Here is a 25,469-nt window from a genome sequence, read left to right on the forward strand (position 1 = left end):
ATAAATAAATACTTTGTGGATACCATTCAATTTGTATATATCTTCTGCATATAGCAGTCAGTATTAAGCTGATGGTTGCTTAAATTTGGACTCATTCTTCTCTCTCCTCCCATGTTTTAAATATTTGGTATCATATTTTACATTTTTTCATTTTGTGCTTGTGATTTTTATACTTTTTCTTTTCTTTTGTGCTTCCTATTTTTCTCACATTTCTGTTGTTTTTTTTCCACTCACAGAGTCCCCTGTAACTTTTCTTGTAGGGCTGATTTAGTGGTCATGAGTTCTTTTAACTTTTGTTTGTCAGAAAAACTATCTCTCCTTCTATTCTGAATGATAGCCTTTCTGGATAAAGTATTCTTCACTGCAGATTTTTTTTCCTTTGAGCACTTTGAATGTATCATGGCACTCTCTCCTGACTTAAGTTTCTGGGGAAAAATCAGCTCATAGCTTTATGGAATTTCCTTTATATGTTACTCTCTCCTTTTCTCTGGCAGACTTTTAAATTCTTTCATTATCACTATTTTTTGCTGTTTTAGTTACAATATGCATTTGGTGGGGACCTCCTTGAGTTAAATTTATTTGGAGATCTCTGTGATTTCTGAATATATATTTCTGTTTCCCTCTTTAGATTTGGGAAGTCTTCAGCTGTTATTTCTTCAAATACATTTTCTGCCCCCCACCCCTTTCTCTTCTCCTTCTGGGATTCCTGTAATGCAAATATTATTATTATGCTTGATGGAGTCACAGAATTCTGTAAGTCTGTTCTCATTATATAGTATTTGTTTGTCTCCACCTGTTCAACTTGATTGCTTTCCATTACTCTATCCTCCAGGTCACTGATAACATTTCTCTGCTTCCTGTAGCCTACTACTTATTCCATCTATTGTATTTTTAATTTCATTTATTGAGTTCTTCAACTGTGGTATGTTATTTTTTTAATTTTTTTCATCAGAGGTCTCTCATGTCCTCACAGCCTTTTCTGACAGCCTTTTCTGAAGTCTTCTATGATCATTACTTTAAATTCTGTATCAGGCATATTACTTATTTCTGTTTCACTTAGTTCTCCTGTTGAGAATTTTGTCCTTTTCTTTCATTTGGGATGTATTTCTCTGTCTCTTCATTTTTTTCTACTTGTGTTCTCTGTGTTAGGAAAGTCAGCTCTTGAAAGTAGTGACTTTATGAAAAAGAGATTTTGTAGTGCCCTGCAGCACAGTGTCCCCTGTTCACCAGAATCTGGCATTTCAGGGGAGCCTCCTCTGTGTGTTTCTGGCATCCTGCTATTGTGTCTGTTGCTTTTCATTTTAGTTCAGACATCTTCCCTGACTCCCTGCCTGTTGTGGGGTGTGCTTGCTGTCTGTGATGTTAGTGAGACCCAGGCAACTGGCTCTAGGGAGGCAGAACCATAGAGGGGCTTCGGGTCAGAACCATGGTGTTAGCAAAGTTTGCATCAAACCACTTGTCCTAGGCAGGATCCCTGGGGGTGCAGCAGTGCACTGCAGCTGCAGTGGCTAGTGGTGTGGCATCTGTGCATACAGTGCCCAGTTACAATATCTGTGCATGCCACATTAGCATAATTTGCACTGCGCTCAGGGTCCAGGCCAACAAGTATGGAGTGGGTATGTCTCTGGAAAACTTGTTGAAAACACACTGCTAACAGGTTAGGTAGCAAGTGTCTGTGCAGCACCCCCTCCCTCAGGTGGCTCTGTGTTTATGCTGGGGGCAGAGGAGGAAAATGACACCTGCCAACTCCTTTGTGCCCAAAAAAGTCCCCCAGCACACTCCCTTCAAGTTTGCCCAGGGCAAAGTCAGCTGACTGTTAAAGTTCCAGGCTCCCAAGTCCTATGGCTATACAAACTCATGGAATTAAGCCTCTCTGGTTTTCAATTGAGCTTTCTGACATTTCCCCCTCTCCAAGCTGGCAGCTCCAGACCACTGTTTCTGTCCTTTTTAACCTCTCCAATATGGTTCCTCTACATTTAGTTGTGGAATTTGTTATGCCAGTCTTCAGATGGGTCTCCAGTTTATTTACTTGCATGTAAGTGATACCTAGTTTTAAATGTGGTACAAGATGATTTTAGGATCCTCCTACTCCACCAATCTCCCAAGCCTCTCTGCTCTGTGGTGGTATTTTTTAAAAAGCTCTCACCTTAGTTCTAAGATGGAGAGAAGGTTGAGAATCATTGGCATATATGAATGAAACTTTTCAGGGTTTTGCTGTATACCTTTTAGGGATGAAACACTCAACTATAAAATCTTTATTAGGGACGTCTGCCTGTATGGCTCGTTGGTTGAGTGTCTGCCTTCGGCTCAGGACGTGATCTCAGAGTCCTGGTATCGAATCCCACATCGGGCTCCCCGGAGGGAGCTTGCTTCTCCCTCTGCCTATGTCTCTACCTCTTTGTATCTCTCATGAATAAATAAAATCTTTGTTAGATATATGCTATGTTAATTTATCCCCAGTTTGATCCACTGAAAAGACTTAAGAAGCTAGTATCCAGTTGCATGTTTTTGGTTGTAGAATATATTAACTCTCAGGGTGAGTTCTGGACTCGTTATTTTGGTTTTGCTTTTCTCTTCATGTTACAAGGCTAATTCTGCTTTTATTTTTTTTTTTTAATTTTTTTTTTTTAATTTTTATTTATTTATGATAGTCACAGAGAGATAGAGAGAGAGGCAGAGACACAGGCAGAGGGAGAAGCAGGCTCCATGCACTGGGAACCCGACGTGGGATTCGATCCCGGGTCTCCAGGATCGCGCCCTGGGCCAAAGGCAGGCGCCAAACCGCTGCGCCACCCAGGGATCCCTAATTCTGCTTTTTAAAGTGCATTCTAGTACATGTGAGTCAAGAAAATCATTTACTAAAAAAAAAAAAGAAAATCATTTACTGTAAAAATAAATGCACTTTTACTGTCAGCACACAAAGCAGTATCCCAGTCATGTGTAGTATTTGCTCAGCTTTGCTCTCCTTAATTATCATATGAATTTAGAATGTATCATATGAATTTAGAACGTCGGAAGAGGGCGGCCCAGGTGGCTCAGCGGTTTGGCGGCTGCCTGCAGCCCAGAGTGTGATCCTGGAGACCTGGGGTCGAGTCCCACGTTGGACTCCCTGCATGGAGCCTGCTTCTCCTTCTGCCTGTGTCTCTGCCTCTCTCTCTGTGTCTCATTAATAAATAAATAAAATCTTAAAAAAAAAAAAGTAGGAAGAAAAGGCATGACTTTGTTGTTGCTTTATGAAATAAAAAGTGTGAATAAAATGTGTTTACCTTTTTGTTAATGAATATCGTAGTAAATCTGATCTGTAGATACATAGGTCTGCCACATGAGGATGGTTTTAGATCATCTCCAAACAAATAACACTATAATCAGGAGTATGATATCCATATATTGGATTTTTAAAAATTCTTTAAATTTTATATCTTAGCATTGTTTCCAGAGATTGAACTGTATAATATGTGTGCCCAGTACTTAATTTCTGACTTGGAGATAATACAGTAAGGACGGATCAGATATGTACTGACCTGTTTGTTAGATTCCTACTGACCTGTTTGTTAAATTTCTGAGAACTTTATAAGCCAGTTCTTAAATACAGGCATTATCTGAAAATAAAGATTTATAAATTTATAGTAAAGATATATGTTAAAAACAGTAAATAACTCAAAACTTGTCAGTTCCTAAATATTTTACTGTACTTCACACTATTAGCTGTGCTCTTGAGATTATTTGTGTTTATGGTGTTTCTCTAATGGAAATACTGTATAATGATGTGCTAGTGCACATCTCTTCCCATCTCTAGACATGTTAGAAGCTTGAAATTGCCATAGGGGAGTATTGACTCCCTGAAAATTAATATAGGAAACCTCACTAAAATGGAGGTGGGAGGCCAGAGTGAGAGCTCTTATGCCCTACCATTCATAATCAGTTGTAGACCCCAGCAAAAAGGGAGAGAGTACTTTGTATTCCTGATAGGAAGAGCCTGTACATTATTACGCCAGCAGGAGAAGCAGAGGGAGAAGGAGAGAGCAAGTCTTAAGCAGGCTTGGAGCCCAAAACAGGGCTTCATCTTACAACTCTGAGATCACAACCTGACCCAAAATCAAGAGTTGGATGCTTAAGCAACTGAGCTACCCAGGCACCCCTAAAACTTATTATTTTTAATTTGGAAAACTGGTTGTTAAACATTTACTGGCACAGTATTAGAAGCATCTTCAGTGAATGCTTACTATGGGCTAGGTACTCTTTATAAGTGCTTTGAATACATCCTCCCTCAAGCATTATCTGAGATTTGTATTTTTTTTTTAATTTGTGTGCATAAGAAAAATAAGATTAAGTAACAAAGATCACAAAATAACTACCATATTGTAGATCTGGTATTTTAACTTAAGTCTCATTTTGAAGTCCTTATCCTTCTCATTATATCGTGCTGTCTTTCCAAGGCTCTGGAATAAGTTTTTAAAGAGCTAACATTTGAGTCTTAAATTATGGGCAAGATGTTATTAGATATGAAGATGGAAGAACATTTTAAACATTGGAAACCATTTGAACAAATGTTCACAAAAGCAGAGTGCATTTCATTCCAGAAACTGCAAGCAGATTTAGTAGATCTTTAGAAGGGTAAATGTTATGAGACGTGAAGCCTGAAAAGTTGATTGGACCCTATTGTGAAGGACTTTGTCTTACTCTGTTCTGGCTACTATACCAAAACACTGATAGGGTGGCTTATAAACAACAGAAATTTATTTCTCACAGTTCTGAAGGTTGGGAGTTTAAGATCAGATACCAGCAAAATCAGGTTCTGGTGAAAGCCCTCTTCTAAAGAGTTCTTTTGGGTCTCTAAGAACACTAATCCCATTCATGAGGACTCTAAGCACCTTGACCCAAGCAGCTCCTATCAGACCCACCTCCTAATACCATCACATTGGGCATTAGGATTTTAACATGTGAATTTGAGGAGTGGGGGATACAAACAATCTGACCATAACAAACCTTAAATAACAGGAATCTTAGAAGAGAGTCTAATTTTATTTCTAAAGGTCATAATTATTCCCCAAAGCCTTTTGTATAATTATTTTGAGTGTTTAATTTAAATTCAAATTCAATTTCAATTTAAAGCATGAGTGAAATACTATGAATGGTTTTTGTTCAGGGAGATGACATGGAGTTTTTGGTTTTGAGCCCTATTCTACCAACTTGTGTATTAGTTATTAATTTTCACTTCTATAAGGTTTAGTAAATGATGTTTCTAAAAATAGATCATTCTTTGTGGATAAGAAAGTGAACAGGTAATAACCAGAATATTTGTATATCTTTTGGCAAATGAATATTCCTGTTACCTGCTTTATGGCATAAAGTGGTATTAGTTTATCATACTTTTCATTTTCAGAGCATGTTATAAACTAAAACAATACATAGTTTTACTGTTATAATTTTCTCTGCTGTGTCTGCATCATGAACTCTTTTACCCTCTTCTTCATCTCTTTTGCATTACCCTCTACCCCTTAATATTCCATTGGATGCTTCTCTTCAGTTTCTCTTCTCCCTCTTATCAGTCCATGCCATCCTACATCCCTGTATTGAAAACTCCCAGACCTAATGTGTTCAGACCTGCATTTTGAAATTCCCGATGTGCTAGTGGACTTGCATACCCCACAAACATTCTCAAATTCAGAATGTCTACAACACAAACTCATTTTTTGACTTTCTCAAAGCCAAATAAACCTCTCCTTTTCCCACTTTGGTGAATGACATATTTGTCTTTCTAATTGTCCAAACCACAGATTGGGTATGGGTCAGGAAAAGGCATAAATCATCCTAGATGGTTTTTACTTTTTTGTCTTCCACAATCCAGTCACTCTGTCTCTTCTTCCCCCCTTTTTTTTTAAGATTTTTTTTTTTTTTTAAGAGAGAAAGAGAATGCACACAAGCAGGAGGGGCAGAAGGAAAGGGAGACAGAATCTCAAGCAGACTCCACACTGAGCCCAGAGCACAGCTCGGGGCTTGATCTCCCGATCTCACTCTGAGATCATGACCTGAGCCAAAATCAAGAGTCGGATGCTCAACTGACTGAGTCACATAGGCACCCCTCTTTTTAAATAACTCTTGAATCCACCTTTTTCTATTAACCACAGTCTTAATTTAGATCATTATTAGTTCTTATTCGAACTGTAAAGTAGTGTCTTAATTAGATTTTTTTTAAGATTTTATTTATTTATTCATGAGAGACACAAAGAGAGACAGAGGGAGAGGGAGAAGCAGGCTCCATGCAGAAGCCTGACGTGGGACTCCATCCCGGAACTCTAGGATCACACTCTGGGCCTAAGGCAAGAGCTAAACCGCTGAGCCACCCAGGGATCCCCCTTAATTAGTTTTTCTATGTGGAGTCTTTCCTTCTTTCCCCTCAGTCTAATCTCCCATGAGACTATTCTCTAAAATAAATGATCAGGCTCTCTTGCTGCTTTCTTCTTAATCCTTTTCAAAATGAAGTCCACACTTATCTGGCAGTATGAAGCCCGTTATGATAGCGTGCTGCATATTTTTATAGCTTCCTTGTTACTTTTATTTTAAAAGCTTTTGATAAGATACTATACTGAAAGCTTTAACTCTTCATTTAGATTCACCAACTGTTGTTTTGTCCCATTTACTTGAACAGTCTCTCTCTCTGTAAATACAACTTCCTTTTTGAGAGTACAACTCTCATATTTGAGAGTGATTTACAAATATTTGTCCCTTTTTTCCTAAGAACAAGGATTTTCTCTTACATAACTTCAGTATGTTTATCAAAATTATATAATTAGAAAATTGACACAGTGCTATTGTTTAACCCACAATTGTTCCAATAATGTCCTCTGCATCTCTCGTTCTCCTTGTTTGTGAACTAATCATATTGTACATGTACTTACCTGTCATTGAAATCTCCTCTTCCATGCAAGATTTCATCTCTTCGTTTCTCATGAGCTTAAGCTTATTGAAGTATTAGGCCAGTTTTTGTACTATTTCCTTGATTTTTGGTGTTTATTTCCTTTTTATTTCCTTCATACTGCTTACTTTTAGTTTAATTTGCTCTTTTTTTTGTTTTGTTTTCTTAACGTGCATCCTTATATCCTTGGATTAAGATTTTTTGTTAAAATATCAGCATTTAAAGCTAATTTCTTCTTTGTCCCATTATTTAGATGTGTTATTTAATTTCCAAATTTTGGTGATGTGGTCATGGATATCTTATGATTGATAGTAATTTAATTCTGTGGTCAAAGTACATATACTATATGGTTTTAGTATTTTAAAATTTATTGAAGCTTATTTTATGCTCTAAATATCTGTTTTGCTAAATGTGTCATATTTGTGTGAAAATAATATGTATCCTAACATTACTGAGTTTACTGTTCTATAAAAGTCAAGGTGGCTGATAGTGTTCAGATCTTCTATGTCTATGCAAATTTTCTTTGTCTAGTTCTTTCAATTGCTATGAGATTGGTGGTAAAATCTGTGATTATGGACTTCTGTGTTTCTCCCTTTTAATTCTGTCATTGTTTCATTTATTTTGAAATTCTATTATTGGGACAAACATACATATATCTGGTTATTATATATTCCAGATGAATTGATCCTTTTATCATTATGAAATGTTCCTCTTAGCTATGTTAATGAAGCTTTGACTAAAACAGATATCAATAAAGCTGCGTTGACTTTCTAGGTCACCATCATCTCTTGATTAGATTATTGTTAGCCTCCTGCTTATTCTCTTTGCTGCTGCCTTTGTCCACTTATAGTTTAATTCAATGCAGCAGGAAAAGAGTGTTCCTTTTAAAACGTAAGTCTGATCATTTCATTCTTATGTTCAGAACCCTCAAGTGGTTTATATCACTGAAAATAAAATATGGGTTCTTATGATGGTCTCTAAAGCCACACATGTTCTTGCCCCTGGCTGTCTCTTGACATTTCCTTTCTTCTTCCCTTATCCTCCCCTCAAGCCACATGGCTTAATGTCTTTGCCTGAAAAGCTGAGCTTCTTTTCACCTTTTTGTCTTTGTATTTACTATTCCCTCGCCTAGAATGTTGTACTCCCAAATATTTGCATGACTTACTCCCTCACTTTATTCAGGTCTTACAAAAATATTAATAACTTCTGATGTTCCCCTAACCTTTTTAAAACTGCACATGCATGAACATATGTGTACATATACATGCCCATTAACACTTATGATTGTATGACAGACATATTTATTTGTTTTTTCACCAAGAATGTAAGCTCTATGAGGATCTGTTTTGTTCACCACTCTGTTCTGTGTGTCTGAACTTGTGCCTGGCACATTAAAGTGCTCAGTAAATTAGTTGAACCAGTGAGTATATGAATGGGTAATCACCATTCAGCCAAGTTGCTTTACTTGCAATTTCTAGAATATACCAAACTCTTTTCCTACTATGCTGCTATTATTCCTTCTTTTAGAATCTTCCCTTTTCTGTGTCCCAATCTGTTATCCTAAAAGATTCAGCTTAAATACCATTGCTTATTAAATTTTCCCTCTTAGTGCTCACCGCTTGGTGCTGGGGATCCCTGGGTGGCTCAGCAGTTTAGTGCCTTCCTTCGGCCCAGGGCATAATCCTGGAGTCCCAGGATCGAGTCCCACATTGGGCTCCCTGCATGAAGCCTGCTCCTCCCTCTGCCTGTGTCTCTGCCTCTGTGTATGTGTGTTTGTCTCTCATGAATAAATGAATAAAATAAATAAATAAATGAATGAATGAATGAATGAATGAATAAATAAATAAAACCGTTGGTAAGTGCTTCCCTCTGGTGTTCACCCCCACTGTATTATAATTATTTTTTTGTCTACAGTACACTTTAAGTTTATGTAAGCCTAAGACCTGATTTCTATTTTTGTTTTATCCTATGTACATTGCCTAGAAGATAGTAAACACCTGTTGAATCACCTGCTGTTTTTAGGAAGAAGAAAGTAAGAATATATCTTACAGGACACCTGGGTGGCTCAGCAGTTTGGTGCCTGCCTTTGGCCTAGAGCATGATCCTGGAGTCCCAGGATCAAGTCCCACATCAAGCTCCCTGCATGGAGCCTGCTTCTCCCTCTGCCTGTGTCTCTGCCTCTCTCTCTGTGTCTCTCATGAATAAATAAATAAAATCTTTAAAAAAAAAAAAGAATATATCTTACGGTTTAAAAGAGTGATGATTATTTAGATAGCTAACTCAGTCTTCCAGATTGAATTAGAGACCAAATAACTAGTGTCTCTTATTTGCAAGAAGCAGACACTTAATTCCAACAGCCACAAGTAATCTGGGTATATTGTAAGAATGCAGTAGCAATGAGGAAAGTAGGAATCTCAAAAGAATCCAAGATGCCAAGAACATTCAATGGAAAAAGGAAAGTATTCAATAATAGATGGTGCTGGGAAACTGAATTACCCACATGCAAAGAATGAATTTGGACCCTTATATACGAAATCAGCTCAGAAAGGATCAGAGATCTAAATATAAGACCTAAAACTATAAACATTTTAGAAGAAGATACAGGGGGAAACTATCATGACTTTGGATTTGGCAAAGAATTCCTAAATAAGATACCAGAAGCACTGGAAACAAAAGTAAAAATAGACAAATTGAACTACATCAAAATTGAAAATGTCTGTGCATCAAAGGACACAATCAACAGAGCGGAAAGGCAGCCTATGGAATGGGAGAAAATATTGGCAAGCCATATTTCCAATATGGTTAATATCCAGAATATAGAAATTCAGTTTCCTCCTATGATTCAATGATAAAAAACACAACCCAATTTAGAAAATGGTCAAAGGATTTCAATAGACAATTCTCCAGAGATGATATACACATGGCCAACAGTCATATAAAAAGGTGCTCAGGGGACGCCTGGGTGGCTCGGTTGAGCATCTGTCTTCAGCTCGGCGTGATCCCGCAGTCCAGGGATCAAGTCCCACATCAGGCTCCCTGCATGGAGCCTGCTTCTCCCTCTGCCTGTCTCTGCCTGCCTCTCTCTCTCTGTCTCTCATGAATAAATAAATAAAATCTTTTAAAAAAATAAAATAAAAAGGTGCTCAGTATCACTAATCATCAGAGAAATCTAAGTGAAAACCACAATGAGGTATTATTCTTACCTTTTACAATAGTTAGTAACAGGGCATCCCAGGTGGCTCAGCAGTTTCACGCCACCTTCAGCCCAGGGCGTGATCCTGGAGACCCGGGATCAAGTCCCACGTCCGGCTCCCTGCATGGAGCCTGCTTCTCCCTCTGCCTGTGTCTCTGCCTCTCTCTCTCTCTCTCTCTCTCTCTCTCTGTGTGTGTGTGTCTCTCTCATGAATAAATAAAATCTTTAAATAAAAAAATAGTTACAAAAAACAGTAAATAATGTTGGTGAGTATATGAAGAAATTGGTACCTTTGTGCAGTGTTGGTGGGAATATAAAAAGATGCAACAATTATGGAAAATAGTGTGCTGTTTCTTCCGGAATTTAAAAATAGTTATATGATCTAGCAATCCCACTTCTGGGTATATTTCCAAAACAATTAAAAACAGAATCTTGAAGAGAGAGCTGCATACCTGTGTTTATAGAAGCATTATTCACAGTAGCCAAGAAGTAGAAGCAATCCAAGTGTCCATTGTTGGATGAATGGTTAAATAAAATGTGTATATTCATACGGTGGAATATTACTCAGCCTTAAAAAGGAAAAATTCTGATATATGTTGCAACATGGATGAATCTTGAGGACATTATGCTAAGTGAAATAAGCCAGTCACAAAGTCAAATATTATATGATTCCACTGATAAGGTATCCAAAATAGTCATATTCATAGAAACAGAAAGTAGGATGATGCTTGCCAAGGGCTTGGGGGAGAGGGAAATGCAGAGTTGTTGTTTAATGTATGTGGAGTTTCAGTTTTGTAAGATGAAAAAGTTCTGGAGAGTCTACAGTAGTGTGACTATATTTAATACTACTGAACTGTACACTTAGAAGTGATTAAAATGGGGGCGCCTGGGTGGGTCAATCAGTTAAGCATCTGCCCTCAGCTGAGGTCGTGATTGAGCTCCCTGCTCAGCAGGGAGTCTGCTTTTCCCTCTTTCCCCTGCATGTGCTCTTTTTCGCTATCTCTGTCATAATCTCTTATCTCCCTCTCTCAGATCTTTTAAAAAAAATGATTAAGATGATAAATTGTATGTTATGCGTTTTTTACCACAATTTTTTAAAAATCCAAGAACAGAAGATTTTTATAAGGTCATAATTCAGAAAGGAAGAACCAGACACAGATAACACTGTCAATAAACTTTGATAAGTTTGATTAACATTCCTTTACTAGAGTTTGTGAATTTTTAAGCTGTGACCTGTCATCAACATAACTCTTTCTCTTCTGCTCTCATTTGTCTTCCAATACCCCAGGTGACTAATTCTCTGAGCATCCCTAATTTTTTTTTAAGATTTTATTTATTTATTCATGAGAGAGACAGAGAGGCAGAGACACAGGCAGAGGGAGAAGCAGGCTCCATGCAGGGAGCCTGGTGTGGGACTAGATCCCTGGACTCCAGGATCACACCCTAGGCTGAAGGCGGCCCTAAACCACTGAGCCACCAGGGCTGCCCTGAGCATTCCTAATTTACACTTCAAAATGAGTCTGATTAGCTCAGGAAATTTCTCTTTCTTCTGCTGGGCAATACTTTTCTGACCTGGTCTTTTAGGTTGTGTGAACTGTGGATCAGCCAGCCTAGTGTCAGTGGTTCTCTGGTTCAGTTAGTGGCCATTCCTGTAACTGGGGACTATAAAAGTGTTTCTCTAGTAGAGATCAGTGAATTTCTGTAAATTTATGCATAAAGTAGTCAGATATCCTCTAAAAAAGACATTTCAGGTTCTTTTAAAACAGATAACTACTTTAGGGGGGCCTGGGTGGCTCAGTCAGTTGAGCAACCAACTCATTTCGGCTCAGGTCATGATCTTAGATTGAGCGTGGTGTCAGGCTTTGAGGGCTTTGGTCCCAGAGGGAGTAACTAAGCCACTCAACGCAGCATCCACTTATATCTTCTTTATTACTAATGATTGATTAATTGGGGGAGCAGGGCAGAAAAAGAGACCATGCATGCAGTGGGGGAGCAGAGGGAGAGGGACAACCAGTCTCCAGAAGCTCTGAAACACAGCTTAAAAAAAAATCATCAAAAAAAAAAGATCAGTATTTTTATGATCTATTTAGGAATGCAAGGAAAGGGCAGCCCGGGTGGCGCAGCAGTTTAGCGCCGCCTGCAGCCCAGGGCGTGATCCTGGAGATCCGGGATCGAGTCCCACGGCGGGCTCCCTGCATGGAGCCTGCTTCTCCCTCTGCCTGTGTCTCTGCCTCTCTCTCTCCTGCTCTGTATCTCTCATGAGTAAATAAAATAAAATCTTAAAAAAAAAAAAAAAAGGAATGCAAGGAAATAAGTAGTGTTCTGTGAAATGTTTTAAGTGATATTAGCAGGATTTTACATTATTTTGAAAGTTCTTTTTTCATTGGCCTAACCAATTTCAATTTGACATCTTTAAAATGGATTAATAAATACTTTTAAAATTTATAACATTACTCTATAATACAGTAAAGATTGATAGATATAACCCACATAAATAAACGCTTTTGGGGAGTACTTGATGATTTTTAAGAATGTAAAGGGGTCCTGAGACCAAAAAGTTTGAGCATTGCTGGTCCGTAGTACTATGAATAGAGTACTTTAAGTCCTGCCTTCATATACTTGACAATATCTTCTGTCTCACATACTTAATGATATAAACACCATATGAAAAATATTGTTAGGTATCATTCAATCTATTAATAAGACTTTTTGTTTCATCAAAGTAAAGACTAGGCCACAAACCTATTTGCATTAGTGCTTGCTTTTAGTAGTATGACTTACTCTAATAGAATTCCCTAAATTACAAAGTATAGTGCAGGTTTTTTTTTAAAGGTTCTTGGCCTTGATCCTGTCCTTAACTCCTTAAAAACAAAATGAGTAATGCATAAGCTAAGTATGACAGCACTTAATTATTTTAATCTTTAAAAAAATTCTTCTAGAGAAAATCAAAGAACCCCTTAATACTCTTGGCAGTAGATTCAAGTCTAGATTAAACACACACACACACACTTTTTTTTTTTTTTTTTAATTTGACAGAGCACCAGCAGGGGAAGCATCAGGCAGAGGGGGAGAGAAAAGCAAGCTCCCACTGAGCCGGGATCCCCAGGTAGGGCTCCATCTTAGGACCCTAGGATCATGACCTGAGCCAAAGGCAGATGCTTACCCCATGGAGGCAGCCAGGCACCCACACACACATATATTTTAGTTTGGTTTAGTTTTGGTAATTCTGTACAGTGCAGATTCAGAGGTAGCAGCTGGATTCAGGTTTGAACATTAGAAAACGTACTGTTAAATATCAATTGTGTTTCTAACATACTCTGTCAAAGTCTTTATTTTAGTGGGCACTATTGTTAAAAGTGTGTGGAAGTGTGTGTCTGACTAACACTTCTAAAGCCATTATTGGTTTAAAAGGGAGGGGGGCTGGGAGTAGAGTAGAGAATGGCACCTGTTCTCTGTGAAAAGTGAAATAAATGGTTTAGCTATTTACTCTGAACTTTTTTAATTTTTAGAATGAGGAAAAATAGATCATTTTTAAAATCCTTTACCAGAAAAAAAAATCCTTTACCAGTATAAAATTCTCATTTTAACTTGTAGCCACATATGCTTTTTACAAGCATGTGCAGTTGGAACAAGGAGAGATTTTACCAACGAGAATTAACTTTCACTCCTAACTCTGGGAAATGAACTAGGGGTGGTAGAAGGGGAGGAGGGCAGGGGATGGGGGTGAATGGGTGATGGGCACTGAGGGGGGATCAGTGACGGGATGAGCACTGGCTGTTATTCTGTATGTTGGTAAATTGAACACCAATAAAAAATAAATTTATTATAAAAATAAAATAAAAGAGAATTAACTTTCTGTTGCTGATTAACCATATTAAGTTTCTGAAATAAATTTACATTTTATAGAAAATAATGGTTATAAAATTAAGGAGTTTATTTTTAAACATTATTTTTAAAATTTTATTTATTAGAGCTTGAGCAGGGGGGAGGCACAGAGAGAGAGGAAGAAGCAGATTCCCCTCTAAGAGGGAGGCGATGTGGGGCTTGATCCCGGGACCCTGAGATCATGACCTGAGCTGAAAGCAGATGCCTTATCAACTGAACTACCCAGGCACCCCAAACATTATTTGACTTTTAGAACAGTAAAACCAGAGTGTAAGACTAGTGTAGAGATTGAAAAGTTTTTGTTCTATCAGGTAAACTGTAGAAAAGCTGACCTAGAATCCCATTTTGTACAACAGGATAAGTAGAGTTGCTATCGTGGAATTAAAAATCAAGTTTGGCTTTTTGTGATACTTTTTTTCAATTGTAGCTGGTAGTCTATCATAACACTATTTGTGAGGCAAGGCTCTTGCCCACTGGGATCTACAAGTAACTTATTTTTAAACAAGAAATTTTAAGTTGATTGCAGTTTTAAAGGGCAGATGCTTTTTTTATTAGATTAGTGTCATGTTTATTACGTGTTAGATAGGTTGTAATTATTTTTTTAAATGCTATAATAGTGGCTTTTAAGTGCTATAAGCATGAATAGTCTTGAATATTTGCCTTTATGATTTAGTGTTATTTACAGCTGTTTCTAATCTTTCTTTTCTTCTTCCTTTTTTTCAGGAGTCTAGCATGGCTCAAGAATCTCCCAAAAATTCAGCAGCAGAAATTCCAGTGACTAGTAATGGAGAAGTTGATGACTCTCGTGAACATGGCTTTAATAGGGTAATACTTTTCTTTCTCTCAATACGAAGAATCATGCTAAGGCCTTAAATGTTAAGAAAAAAGTAATAGCATTTAATATAGGAATATTTTCTGAGATTGGCTGAAGTGTCAAGAATCTATTGTTACCATGTAGGGATAACTAGGTGGGTCATGTTAGTGATTTGTTAAGATTAATCCCTCAGCCAGTAAGCATTTAGGCTTTAATGTTCTCATTAGTAATTCTTTTTATGACCAGAGCAAGAGTGTATCTGATGACTTTGGCATATAACTTTATAAAACTATTTAGTTTTATTTGTGATAAGAAAAAATATTAACTTTAGATTATCCTTTCAAAAATTGGCACTGTTTTCTATGTGTCCTTAGTATGTAATTCCTAAACAGGCTTCTCCTGAATTTGCTGTTTACTTTCTAAAGTGGCATATTGACTCAGTGGAAAATGAATCTTGAGATGCTTTTAATTTTGATTTGCTTCTCATTTGAAATTAAAATTTAGTGTATTGGGCAGCCCCGGTGGCCCAGCGGTTTAGCGCTGCCTTCAGACTGGGACGTGATCCTGGAGACCTGGGGTCGAGTCCCACGTCAGGGTCCCTGCATGGAGCCTGCTTCTCCCTCTGCCTGTATCTCTGCCTCTCTCTGTGTGTGTATCTCATGAATAAATAAAATCTTAAAAAAAAAAAAAAAAGAGGGAATCCCTGGGTGGCTCAGCAGTTTGGCGCCTGCCTTCGGCCCGGGGCGTGATCCTGGAGTCCCGGGATCGAGTCCCACATCGGGCTCCCTGCATGGAGCCTGCTTCCTCTCTGCCTGTGTCTCTGCCTCTCTCTCTCTCTATGTCTTTCATGAATAAATAAATAAAATATTTTTTAAAAAAAAAGAAAGAAAAATTTAGTGTATCATATGGAAACACTATGGGTTTGGAGATAATCTGGGTGCAAATTTACACTATGCCATTTCTAGCAGTGTAACCCTAGGCAAGTATTTATTTAATCTCTTCTAGTTTTTGTTTCTAATCATTATAAATGAGAATCTTACTTTCATGGGGCTATTGATATTAAATGAAATAAAGTAAGCGATATGCCTAGGATAGTCCTAGAAATGATAGTGATGGTTATTATCTCTGGAGATGTTTACATTAAATATCCCTTTATATTACATTTGATACATATGTACAACTTTATTTTTTTCCAAAGTGGGACTTGAACTCATGATCCTGAGACCAATAGTTGGACACTTAACCAACTGAGTCACCCAGGTGCTTCTATACAACTTTAACTTTAAAAATATAGTGTTCGGGATCCCTGGGTGGCTCAGCAGTTTGGCACCTGCCTTTGGCCCAGGGCATGATCCTGGAGACTCGGGATCGGGTCCCACGTTGGGCTCCCTGCATGGAGCCTGCTTCTCCCTTGCCTGTGTCTCTGCCCTTCTCTCTCTCTGTCTCTCATGAGTAAATAAATAAAGTATTTTAAAAAAATAAAAAAATAGAGTGTTCATATTTTTGAAAAAGTGATAGTTGAAAGAAATTTGAATTAGTTTATAGTTTAAATAGGACTCTTTAGTTCATATGCTTAAAAACAAAATCCTTTATTTTTAAAAATTTTTTATTTTAATGTGATATTTTAGATCATGATTTCTCAATCTCAGCACTGACATTTTGGGCTGGATAAATTCCTTGTTGTAGAGGGTTGACCTCTGCATATAGGATGGTTAACAGCATCCCTGGCCTGATCCTATTAGATGCCAGTAGCACTCTCTCACAAACAAAAATGTCTCTAGACATTATCAAATGACCCCTAGGGTTGAGGAGAAACCAGTTTTAGGTAGATTGTTTCAATTGATTTTAGTAAATTCACTGGATTTCACTTATTTTTGCCTCAGCAATTTTTTGGGAAGCAATCAGTGTTTCTTCAAAGTTGAGGTTTATTTTAATTGCACGTGTTTTAACTTGGTTTTTAAGCCCCTGTGGCCTAATATAGAATGATTCATATAAGGAAGAGACCTTAAAATATGAGTACACAAAGGAATTTTTCACTTCTGGTTTTAGTCTTCTTGTGTTTGAAAGTACTAAGACAAACCTGCATAATAAGCTAATTCATGCTACCATCATTAGATTCTAGCAATCACTTTATAAACTTCTGTTAAATCAGATAATTCATTATACCAATATTTTAGTTAATGATTGCTTCAATTTACTTTTGGGAACAGCTCATTTTGCAAACTTACTCTGCATTTTTATTTTTTTATTTTTATTTTTATTTTATTCTGCATTTTTAAAATGTTTTTATTTATTAGAGAGAAAGCACAAATGAAGGTGGGGGAGAGGCAGAGTTAGAGGGAGAAGCAAGCTCCTCACTGAGCAGGGAGGACCTTGAGATCATGACCTGAGCCAAAGGCAGACGTTTAACCAACTGAGCCACCCAGGCGCCCCTTGTTCTTCAAATATTTATGGAGTATCTGTTTTATACCTTGCATGGAGATATAGTAGTAAATAAAAATGACAAAAATACCTGCCATCAGGGAGTTGATTCTAATAGCCTAATGACTTTTGTCCAAGAAAAATGCAGTACATACAAAATGTTGTATTGTTTTGGAGATTCACCTGCCACCGAAAGCCTGTTCTTTTTCTTATATTGCTGTTTTAGTTTTGTTTTAAGCTATAGCTATTATACACAGTAAAAAGCACAAACGAATGTGCTCAGTCTGTTGAGTGTCCAACTCTTGATTTCAGCTCAGATCATGATCTCAGGGTTGTGAGATCACATCCCATTAGGCTCCATGATCAGTGAGAAGTCAGCTTCTCCCCTCTGCCCCACCCCCTGCACACATGTGTGTGCACTTGCCTGGTCTCTCTCTCTCTCTTTCTCTCGCTTTCTCTCTCTCTCAAGTAAGTAAATCTTATTAAAAAAACAAAAAAAACAAAAAACCCTTAGGATCATAAATTTAAAAAAAACAAGCACAAAGTGGAACCACCACCCACATCTAGCTGTAGAACATTTCCAGGACTTTAACTAGGTCTCTCTTGCCCTCTTCTAGACAATATACAACCCTCCTTCCCAGGCTACTCACTGCTACTCTGACTTTATATGGTAGATTGCTTTTGACTATTCCTGAACTACAAATAAATGGAATTATACAGTATGCATTCTTTTTTGCCTGGCTTTGCTCAACATTACTTCTGTGACATTTATTCATACTGTTGCTTATGGCAGTATTTAATTCCTTTTCATTGTAATGTAGTTTTCCATTGTGTTAATATACCACAATTTATATATCCATTCTTCAGTTGATGGATACCTAGGTTGTTTCCAGTCTGTGGCTATTATGAATGAAACTGTTGTGACCTTTCTAGTACAGGTCTTTTTGTGTACATGATCACCTATTTCTATTGGGCATATACCCTAGAATAGAGTTGCCAGATACATGATGTTTGGCTCTGGTAGACATTAACTAATTTTCCACAGTGTTTGGACCAGTTGAGAATCCTACCAGCAATGAGTGAGAGTTTTGGTGGTTAAACATCCTTACCAAATCTTAATATTCTCATACTTTTTTTTTTTTTTAAAGATTTTATTTTTTCATGAGAGACAGAGAGAGAGAGGCAGAGACACAGGCAGAGGGAGAAGCAGGCTCCATGCAGGGAGCCTGACGTGGGACTCCCTCCCAGGACTCTAGGATCACACCCTGAGCCGAAGGCAGATGCTTTTAACCACTGAGCCACCCAGGTGTCCCAGTATTCTCATACCTTTTAATTTTAGCCATTCTGATGGAAGCATAATGGTATCTCATTGTGGTTTTCTATGTGTTTCTCTAATGACTAATGCATTGAGCATATTTTCATAATCTTATTGACCATTTGAATATTATCTTTTATTAAAGAAGCCCTTTTTCTAGAGGCCTGGGTGGCTCAGTGGTTTAGTGCCTGCCTTTGGCCCAGGGCGTGATTCTGGAGTCCCAGGATCGAATTCCACATTGGGCTCCCTACATGGAGGCTGCTTCTCCTCTGCCTGTGTCTCTGCCTCTCTTTCTGTGTCTCTCATGAATAAATAAATAAAATATTTAAAATAAATAAATAATAAGCCCTTTTTCAAGTTTTCGCCCATTTTTCTATTGCCTTTTTCTAGTTTATTTGTAGAAATTATTTACTCTAAGTCATTTGTTTGGATATGTGTATTTCAGATATTTTCTTTCAGTCTGCAACTTTTTCACTCTGCTAATGGTATCTTTTGATGAACAAAAGTTGGTAATTTTTAATGAAGTCCAATTTATCAGTGTTTCCTTTTAGTGACTTTGACCATTTTGAGAAATCTTTGTGTATCCTAGCATTATGAAGATACTGTTTTCTTCTAAATGTCTTTTTGTTTTGCTTCTCACCCTTAACTCTGTGATTCTTGTTGAATTAATTTTTGTGTGTAGTGTGATGTAGGAGTCAGGGTTCACTTTTTTCCCTCATATTACTATCTAATTGCCATTCACTGTTTTTTTAAAAAGACTATCCTTTCTGCACTGGGACCTTCTGCTATTAATCAGGTAGTCAGATATGTATTGTTCTATTTCTGACTCTGTTTTATTCCTTGGTCTTTTATTCTTATCCTTGTAATAATACCACACTGTTATTTAATTACTACATTAAAAAAGGTATTATCTTTAACCTTAATACCTGGTAGTTAATTCCTCTGCCTCTATTCTTTTTCTGGGTTGTCGTAAACTTATTCATGTCTCTTTACTTAAGAACCTTTATTTGCCTTTGGGTTCCCTGGGTGGCTCAGTCAGTTAAGTGTTCGACTCTTGGTTTCAGCTCAGGTCGTGATCTCAGGGCCCTTAGATCAGCCTTGCATAGGGTTCTGTGTTGAGTGTGGAGTTAGCTTGAGATTCTTTCTCCCTCCCCCTTTGCCCTTTCTCCATTCACATGTGCACACATACATGCTCACGTGCCTGCTCTCTCTCACTCTCTCATAAATAAATAATCTTTTAAAAGGGGACACGGGGGGGGGGGGGGGGGAGCACAGTAAGTTAAGTGTCCAAATCTCGATTTCAACGGAAGGTCATGATCTCAGGGTCATGGGATTGAGCCTCACCTCAGGCTCCATGCTGAGCGATGAGTCTGCTTTTCCCTCTCCCTCTCCCCTCAGTTGCTCTCTCTTGTGCTCTTTCCCCCAAATAAAATCTTTAAAAAAAAAAAAAAAAGACTTAAGAGACAAAAAACCTTTATATGCCTTTGAATGACACTGAAGAAAGTTGTTTTTATCCTTTCAGATGTTAACTTCAGAATCATGTCTTATTAGAGTGAAGTGAATTAAACCATAACTTATCTGTATAAGCTCTTGGCTTACAGTCAAAGCCAGCTAACTTGCTTTGTAAGTTTGCACATTGGTTAATGTCAAATTCTCTTTTTGGACATTCCTCTGCAGTGTTATTTCACTTCTATTGGGCAGTAAGAGAAGGAAAAAGGATGTTCTTCTGGAGGTCTCCTTTTATTGGATGTGAACTTTACCTGTGGGAAAGGGTTCCTTAAGAAGCACTAATCTACTTCAAATAGTTCACCCCACTTCACCTCCCTGAAGAAATTCAACATCATAAAACTTGTTTCTGTTTGTACCTGCTCTTATTAAGAATATATTAATCATGAGAGTCTCTTACATAGTTAATAACCTTGAATTAAAATAAAATTGGCTGTTTGATTCCTTTAGCCATGAATGAAAACAATATTTCAAAAGCATCTTTCGACCATTTTGAATAGATTATACTCAAGATCTTTTAGGCATATATTTACCTCAATTTTGTCATACTTTCCATCCTTTATTTTCCTGAGCAATAAAAGGAAAATTGCATTTAATCTCATGTCCCTGTTGATATTTTAATATTTTTTTTTATTTTTTTTGATATTTTAATATTGATAAAAGCTTATATAGAAAATAAGTATGAAAATGTATTTTTTAGCATTAATTGTAAAGAACATCTTTACAAATCTGTAAAATTGGAGCATAAAAGAGTTTTCTGAGGTATTTCACTTATCTTCCTTTATACCTGTTTGTTGTTTAAAATCATATAATGGTGTGCCTGGGTGGCTCAGTGGGTTAAGCATCTGCCTTTGGCTCAGCTCAGGTCATGATCTCAGGATTCTGGGATTGAGCCCTGCATCAGGGTCTCTGCTCAGTGGAGAAACTGCTTCTCCCTCTGCCCCTCTCCCCACACTTGTTCTCTCTCTCTCAAATGAATAAATAAAATCTTTTTAAAAAATAAAATCACATGGGTTTTATTTAAAGCATACTACATAATGCACTTTAAAAAATATAGTCTTGAATATAATTGTTCATTAAGTTGTCATATCTTGACTGGCCAGTTGGTGTCACTGTGGCACAGGCAGTGAAATTGTAAATGTTTCTGTCCAGGTTTTTCTGTCTCATTGCAGATGTTTCATTCTTCATTTGGCTTCTCCTCTTAGTCTGTCCTGCAGAAGGCCCTGGTTAGAGTCTAACTCAACATTCACATTCTGTTAGAGATTGTAATGTAAAAGCTAGTCCTAGAAATCCATTGGTAGCATATGTTAATATTTTGTTAAACATATGTTAATATTTTGAGGTTTGTTACTCTTAAGATGAGGGATTTAAGATGAGGGATTATATAGAGGATAGAATAATGGCCTTAGTATTATCACAATTTTTTACGGCAAAAAATATTTCTTTCTAAATAAAAATTCTTATTTTTTTTTACTTTTTTTTTTTTTTAATTTTTATTTATTTATGATAGTCAGAGAGAGAGAGAGAGAGAGAGAGGCAGAGACATAGGCAGAGGGAGAAGCAGGCTCCATGCACCGGGAGCCCGATGTGGGATTTGATCCCTGGTCTCCAGGATCGCGCCCTGGGCCAAAGGCAGGCGCCAAACCGCTGCGCCACCCAGGGATCCCAAAATTCTTATTTTTTAAAGATTAGTAAAGTTCAGTCTCAAAGAATACAGGTTATTCTTTGATTTGTAAGCCACATTTTATTTTTAATTTATTCTTTAAAGTGCTGGTCAAAGTATTAGATTAAAACATGCAATTCATGCCATGAATTAAAGAGAAGCAAATATAAGCTCCAAATAGTTGATACTTTTTGTTAATTATGTTTATATTTGACAGATTTAGCAAAGTTATCTTAGTAGATATGGGTAAAACAAAATTTTTTCTGTGGTAGGCCCAAAACTAAAATCCATAATTTAGTTTTTCCACCTGTGGATCTTTTTTCTAGATAAATGTACATATACACAAAACTACCAAATTTTACATTCAGTTTTAAGGGAGTTTAGGACTCGCTGAACCCTGCCTATGGCTCTTTAGTTTCCTGGGTCTTAAAAACGTCTGGTCCACAAGTTTAGATTTTGAGTTAAATCACAGGATTTTAGTTCAGTAGGAGTATTTTAGAGATCTCTGAGTTCCACTGCTTTGTTTTACAGTTGAGAAAAAGGGCCCCTTAGGTTGTGATGGCATTACGCATATTAGCTGGCTATACCTAGAGCTTATGTGACTTGATTATAAGTAAAGTGAGGACAAAAATGCTTCCTTCATTCATTACCTTATCTATAGTGCTGCCACATATAGATAAAGCTTTCATTAAATGTTTGGTGAATAAATGAGTGAATGCAAACACATGTTTAAGTCAGGACTAGAAACACATTTCTAGATTTCTGTGGATCAACAGGAAGATGTATTCTTAGAGTTGATACATCCATCTATATCTTTAATTTCCCAGCATGTATCATCATTGTTGTTGTTATTGAAATTTTGTGTATGTGGTCTTTGTTGTTACTGTTCTTTAAAGGCTTTTAGTAAGCTAAATAGTTTCTCCATTCCCCTGTGTTTATCAGTCTGGATTGTAAACTCTAGCAGTCTGGAGAAGATTTGGGAAGGAACATAAGAATAGAAATTGTCAGAAAACTGATTTTGGGGCAGCCCGGGTGGCTCAGTGGTTTAATGCCTGCCTTTAGCCCAGGGTGTGATACTGGAGACCTGGGATCGAGTCCCACATCAGGTTCCCTGTATGGAGCCTGCTTCTCCCTCAACCTGTGTCTCTGCCTCTCTTTCTCTCTGTGTCTCTTATGAATAAATAAATAAAATTTTAAAAAAGAAAAAAGAAAAAGAAAACTGATTTTGGATATACTTCCTCCCCTCACCTCAGTGTTGTAATTGTCTATTTACTTATCTGCCTTTCCCAAGAGATTGAAATCACTTTGAGGGCAGAAACAGTGTGTTCACACAGCACAATTTATGATTTCATAGTAATTGCTCAATAAAAAAATGAATTCCAACATAAGAACTTAAAATTTTTTTTTAATTTTTATTTATTTATGATAGAGAGAGAGAGGCAGAGACACAGGCAGAGGGAGAAGCAGGCTCCATGCACTGGGAGCCCGACGTGGGATTCAATCCCGGGTCTCTAGGATCGCGCCCTGGGCCAAAGGCAGGCGCCAAACCGCTGCGCTACCCAGGGATCCCAAGAACTTAAAAATTTTAACATGTTTTCTCCTTCACCCATCCTGTCCTAGAGTTTGAATAGCATGTGATGACAGTTTGTCACCATACTATATATTATTCAATATCACATTTCTGTATTACATCTGAAAAATTTAGTAACTCCATCAGTGGCAACATTGATTTGACAGGGACTTTTTCCAAAGGCCAGTTTTTGCCAACTGTATATCTTGGACCCTTTCAGAGATACTGGCAAATGTTTTTCAAGGATTGCTTAACTCTTGCAAATGTAGATCCATTTTAATATTTACTTTTCAAAGAAAGAATATATTCTTAGTACTATTACCACAAATTAAGTTTTTAGATATATGTGCTTATTATATATACATCTTTTAAATTAATTCTGGATTGGAATTTCTGTTGAAAAATGTGAATAAAATTTTTACTGAGGAGCAGAAGCCTCATCTATGTTAAGATATTGTGCCTATAAGGTAGATGATAGATTCTCCCTTTACTTATAAACAAACTCTAGCAAGAATAATTTTTTTTTATATCTAATAGGAATTGTTTTGAATGTAGATACATACAAATGTTCCCACAGTGATAAGTCTTTGAATAAATTCAGCATTCCCTTGATGGAGATTGGTACATGATTTCATTCTTAGTGAATTTCAGTACTATTTAGAATCTAGATGAAAGGGGCATGGGGGTTGGAGTGAGGTCTAGAGGGTAGGCAGTAAACCATCAAAAGATAGTGATTCTATCTAAATGTTTGTTGAATGAGTGAGAGAGAGGAGGGAGAGAGAGAGAGAGGAGACTGAGATTTTGCATGTGTGCTGATAAAATAGAGAAAATAGATAAGTCAGATTTGCTAACTTGATCAAGTGGAATAACAGATACAGGAGGCTGTGACCACAAAGTGAGTTATTAGGCTTAACTAAATTCCAGAATTGTTGCTTCCTGAGGGATAACAGGATCCCAAAGCATGGCCATGGGAGTTCCAGTGGCTCAAGTAGAACGGGGCATGAAAGATGAAAGGGTTAATGAAATCTGAGACCAAAGTATAGATTGGATTGTACTTCATTAGTGTAGTATATCTTTTATCTGCCCTCACAATTTTTTGGGACCATTGTCCAACTATAAATTACCAAGCCTGTATCAAACTACCAACTTTGAGCTTCCTACAAGTATATTAAGGAGGAAAAAAAAATCATACACCTTTACAGATTGTTATAACTACAACGCATCATTCTGTATCAACATAGGTAGGCAAGCTCATGCAATAGATTTTATTTCATTTTAAGTATTTCATGGTTTGTATTTTTAAAAAGAAGGGGGGGTACGCCTGGGTGGCTCACTGGTTGAGCATCTGCCTTCGGCTCAGCGTGTGATCCCGGAGTCCGGGATCAAGTCCCCCATCGGGCTCCCTGCGAGGAGCCTGCTTCTCTCTCTGCCTGTGTCTCTGCCTCTCTCTCTCTCTCTCTCTCTCTCTCTCTCTCTCTGTCTCTCATGGATAAATACATAAAATCTTAATTAAAAAAAAAAAAGCAACAAACTACATACCATGCCATTATAGACTATGTTTTTAATGAGCTTTGAAAACTCATCTTGGACCTTACATATCAGTTAAAAAGGAATTGCAAACTGAACATAGAATCATTTCAGTCTCTGAAAGTGTGCCCAAGAGCATGCAAAAGGTTAATGACACCTAGAATAATGGTAAGAGTTGAGGATGTGGCAAAGCCGTCAATAAATACTTAGGATTGACTAGAAAGAAGGTAGATAACCATGTTAAGGTGGAGAAGATGGCAGTGAAGTCCTGTGGCCCACAATGAAATGCGGGATGGGAGTCAATATTTTACAAGTATGGAAAAACAGCTCTACAACAGAGTTCCTTAAAATGTAGGCACAGGATTATCTGCATCAGAATCACCTGGCTTATTTGTTTGAAATTCTGCCTCCTAGGCGTCACACTCCCAACTTAATGAGATCATCATGGACAGCTGAGAAGAATCTGAATTTTTATAGGTTCTCAGGAGGTTCTTACCCAAACTAAAGTTTGAGCCTGGTAATTTAGACCTACCAGTGGAGAGCTGAGAAAATGTTGAGCATGCCTTTTATTCGCTGATAAGTAGAATGTTGGAGAATAATCATCTTTGACTTGAGGTAATTATGGAGGGGCAGAAAGGCCACCACAAGGAAGCTAGGAT

The 25,469-nt window shown here is 37.4% G+C and overlaps 1 protein-coding gene across 20 annotated transcripts in view; it reads left to right on the forward strand.

Moving 5' to 3' along the window:
- ARFIP1 (ARF interacting protein 1) overlaps positions 1 to 25,469 on the forward strand; it is a 133,211-nt gene that overhangs the window by 33,799 nt on the left and 73,943 nt on the right. For 17 of the 20 annotated variants that reach the window (XR_011994981.1, XR_011994982.1, XM_072724830.1 and 14 more), the window contains one exon: positions 14,718 to 14,819. Coding sequence is in view for 16 of the 20 variants with exons in the window: in XM_072724830.1 (XP_072580931.1) it covers positions 14,718 to 14,819 (102 nt within the window). In the remaining 4 variants the exon portion in view is untranslated. Of the gene's footprint in view, positions 1 to 13,195; positions 13,216 to 14,717; positions 14,820 to 25,469 lie in introns of those variants that run through there. The other 3 variants (XR_011994980.1, XM_072724829.1, XM_072724831.1) reach the window with 2 other exon arrangements.

This window comes from Vulpes vulpes, chromosome 10, assembly GCF_048418805.1.
Source record: "Vulpes vulpes isolate BD-2025 chromosome 10, VulVul3, whole genome shotgun sequence".
NCBI lineage: Eukaryota > Metazoa > Chordata > Mammalia > Carnivora > Canidae > Vulpes > Vulpes vulpes.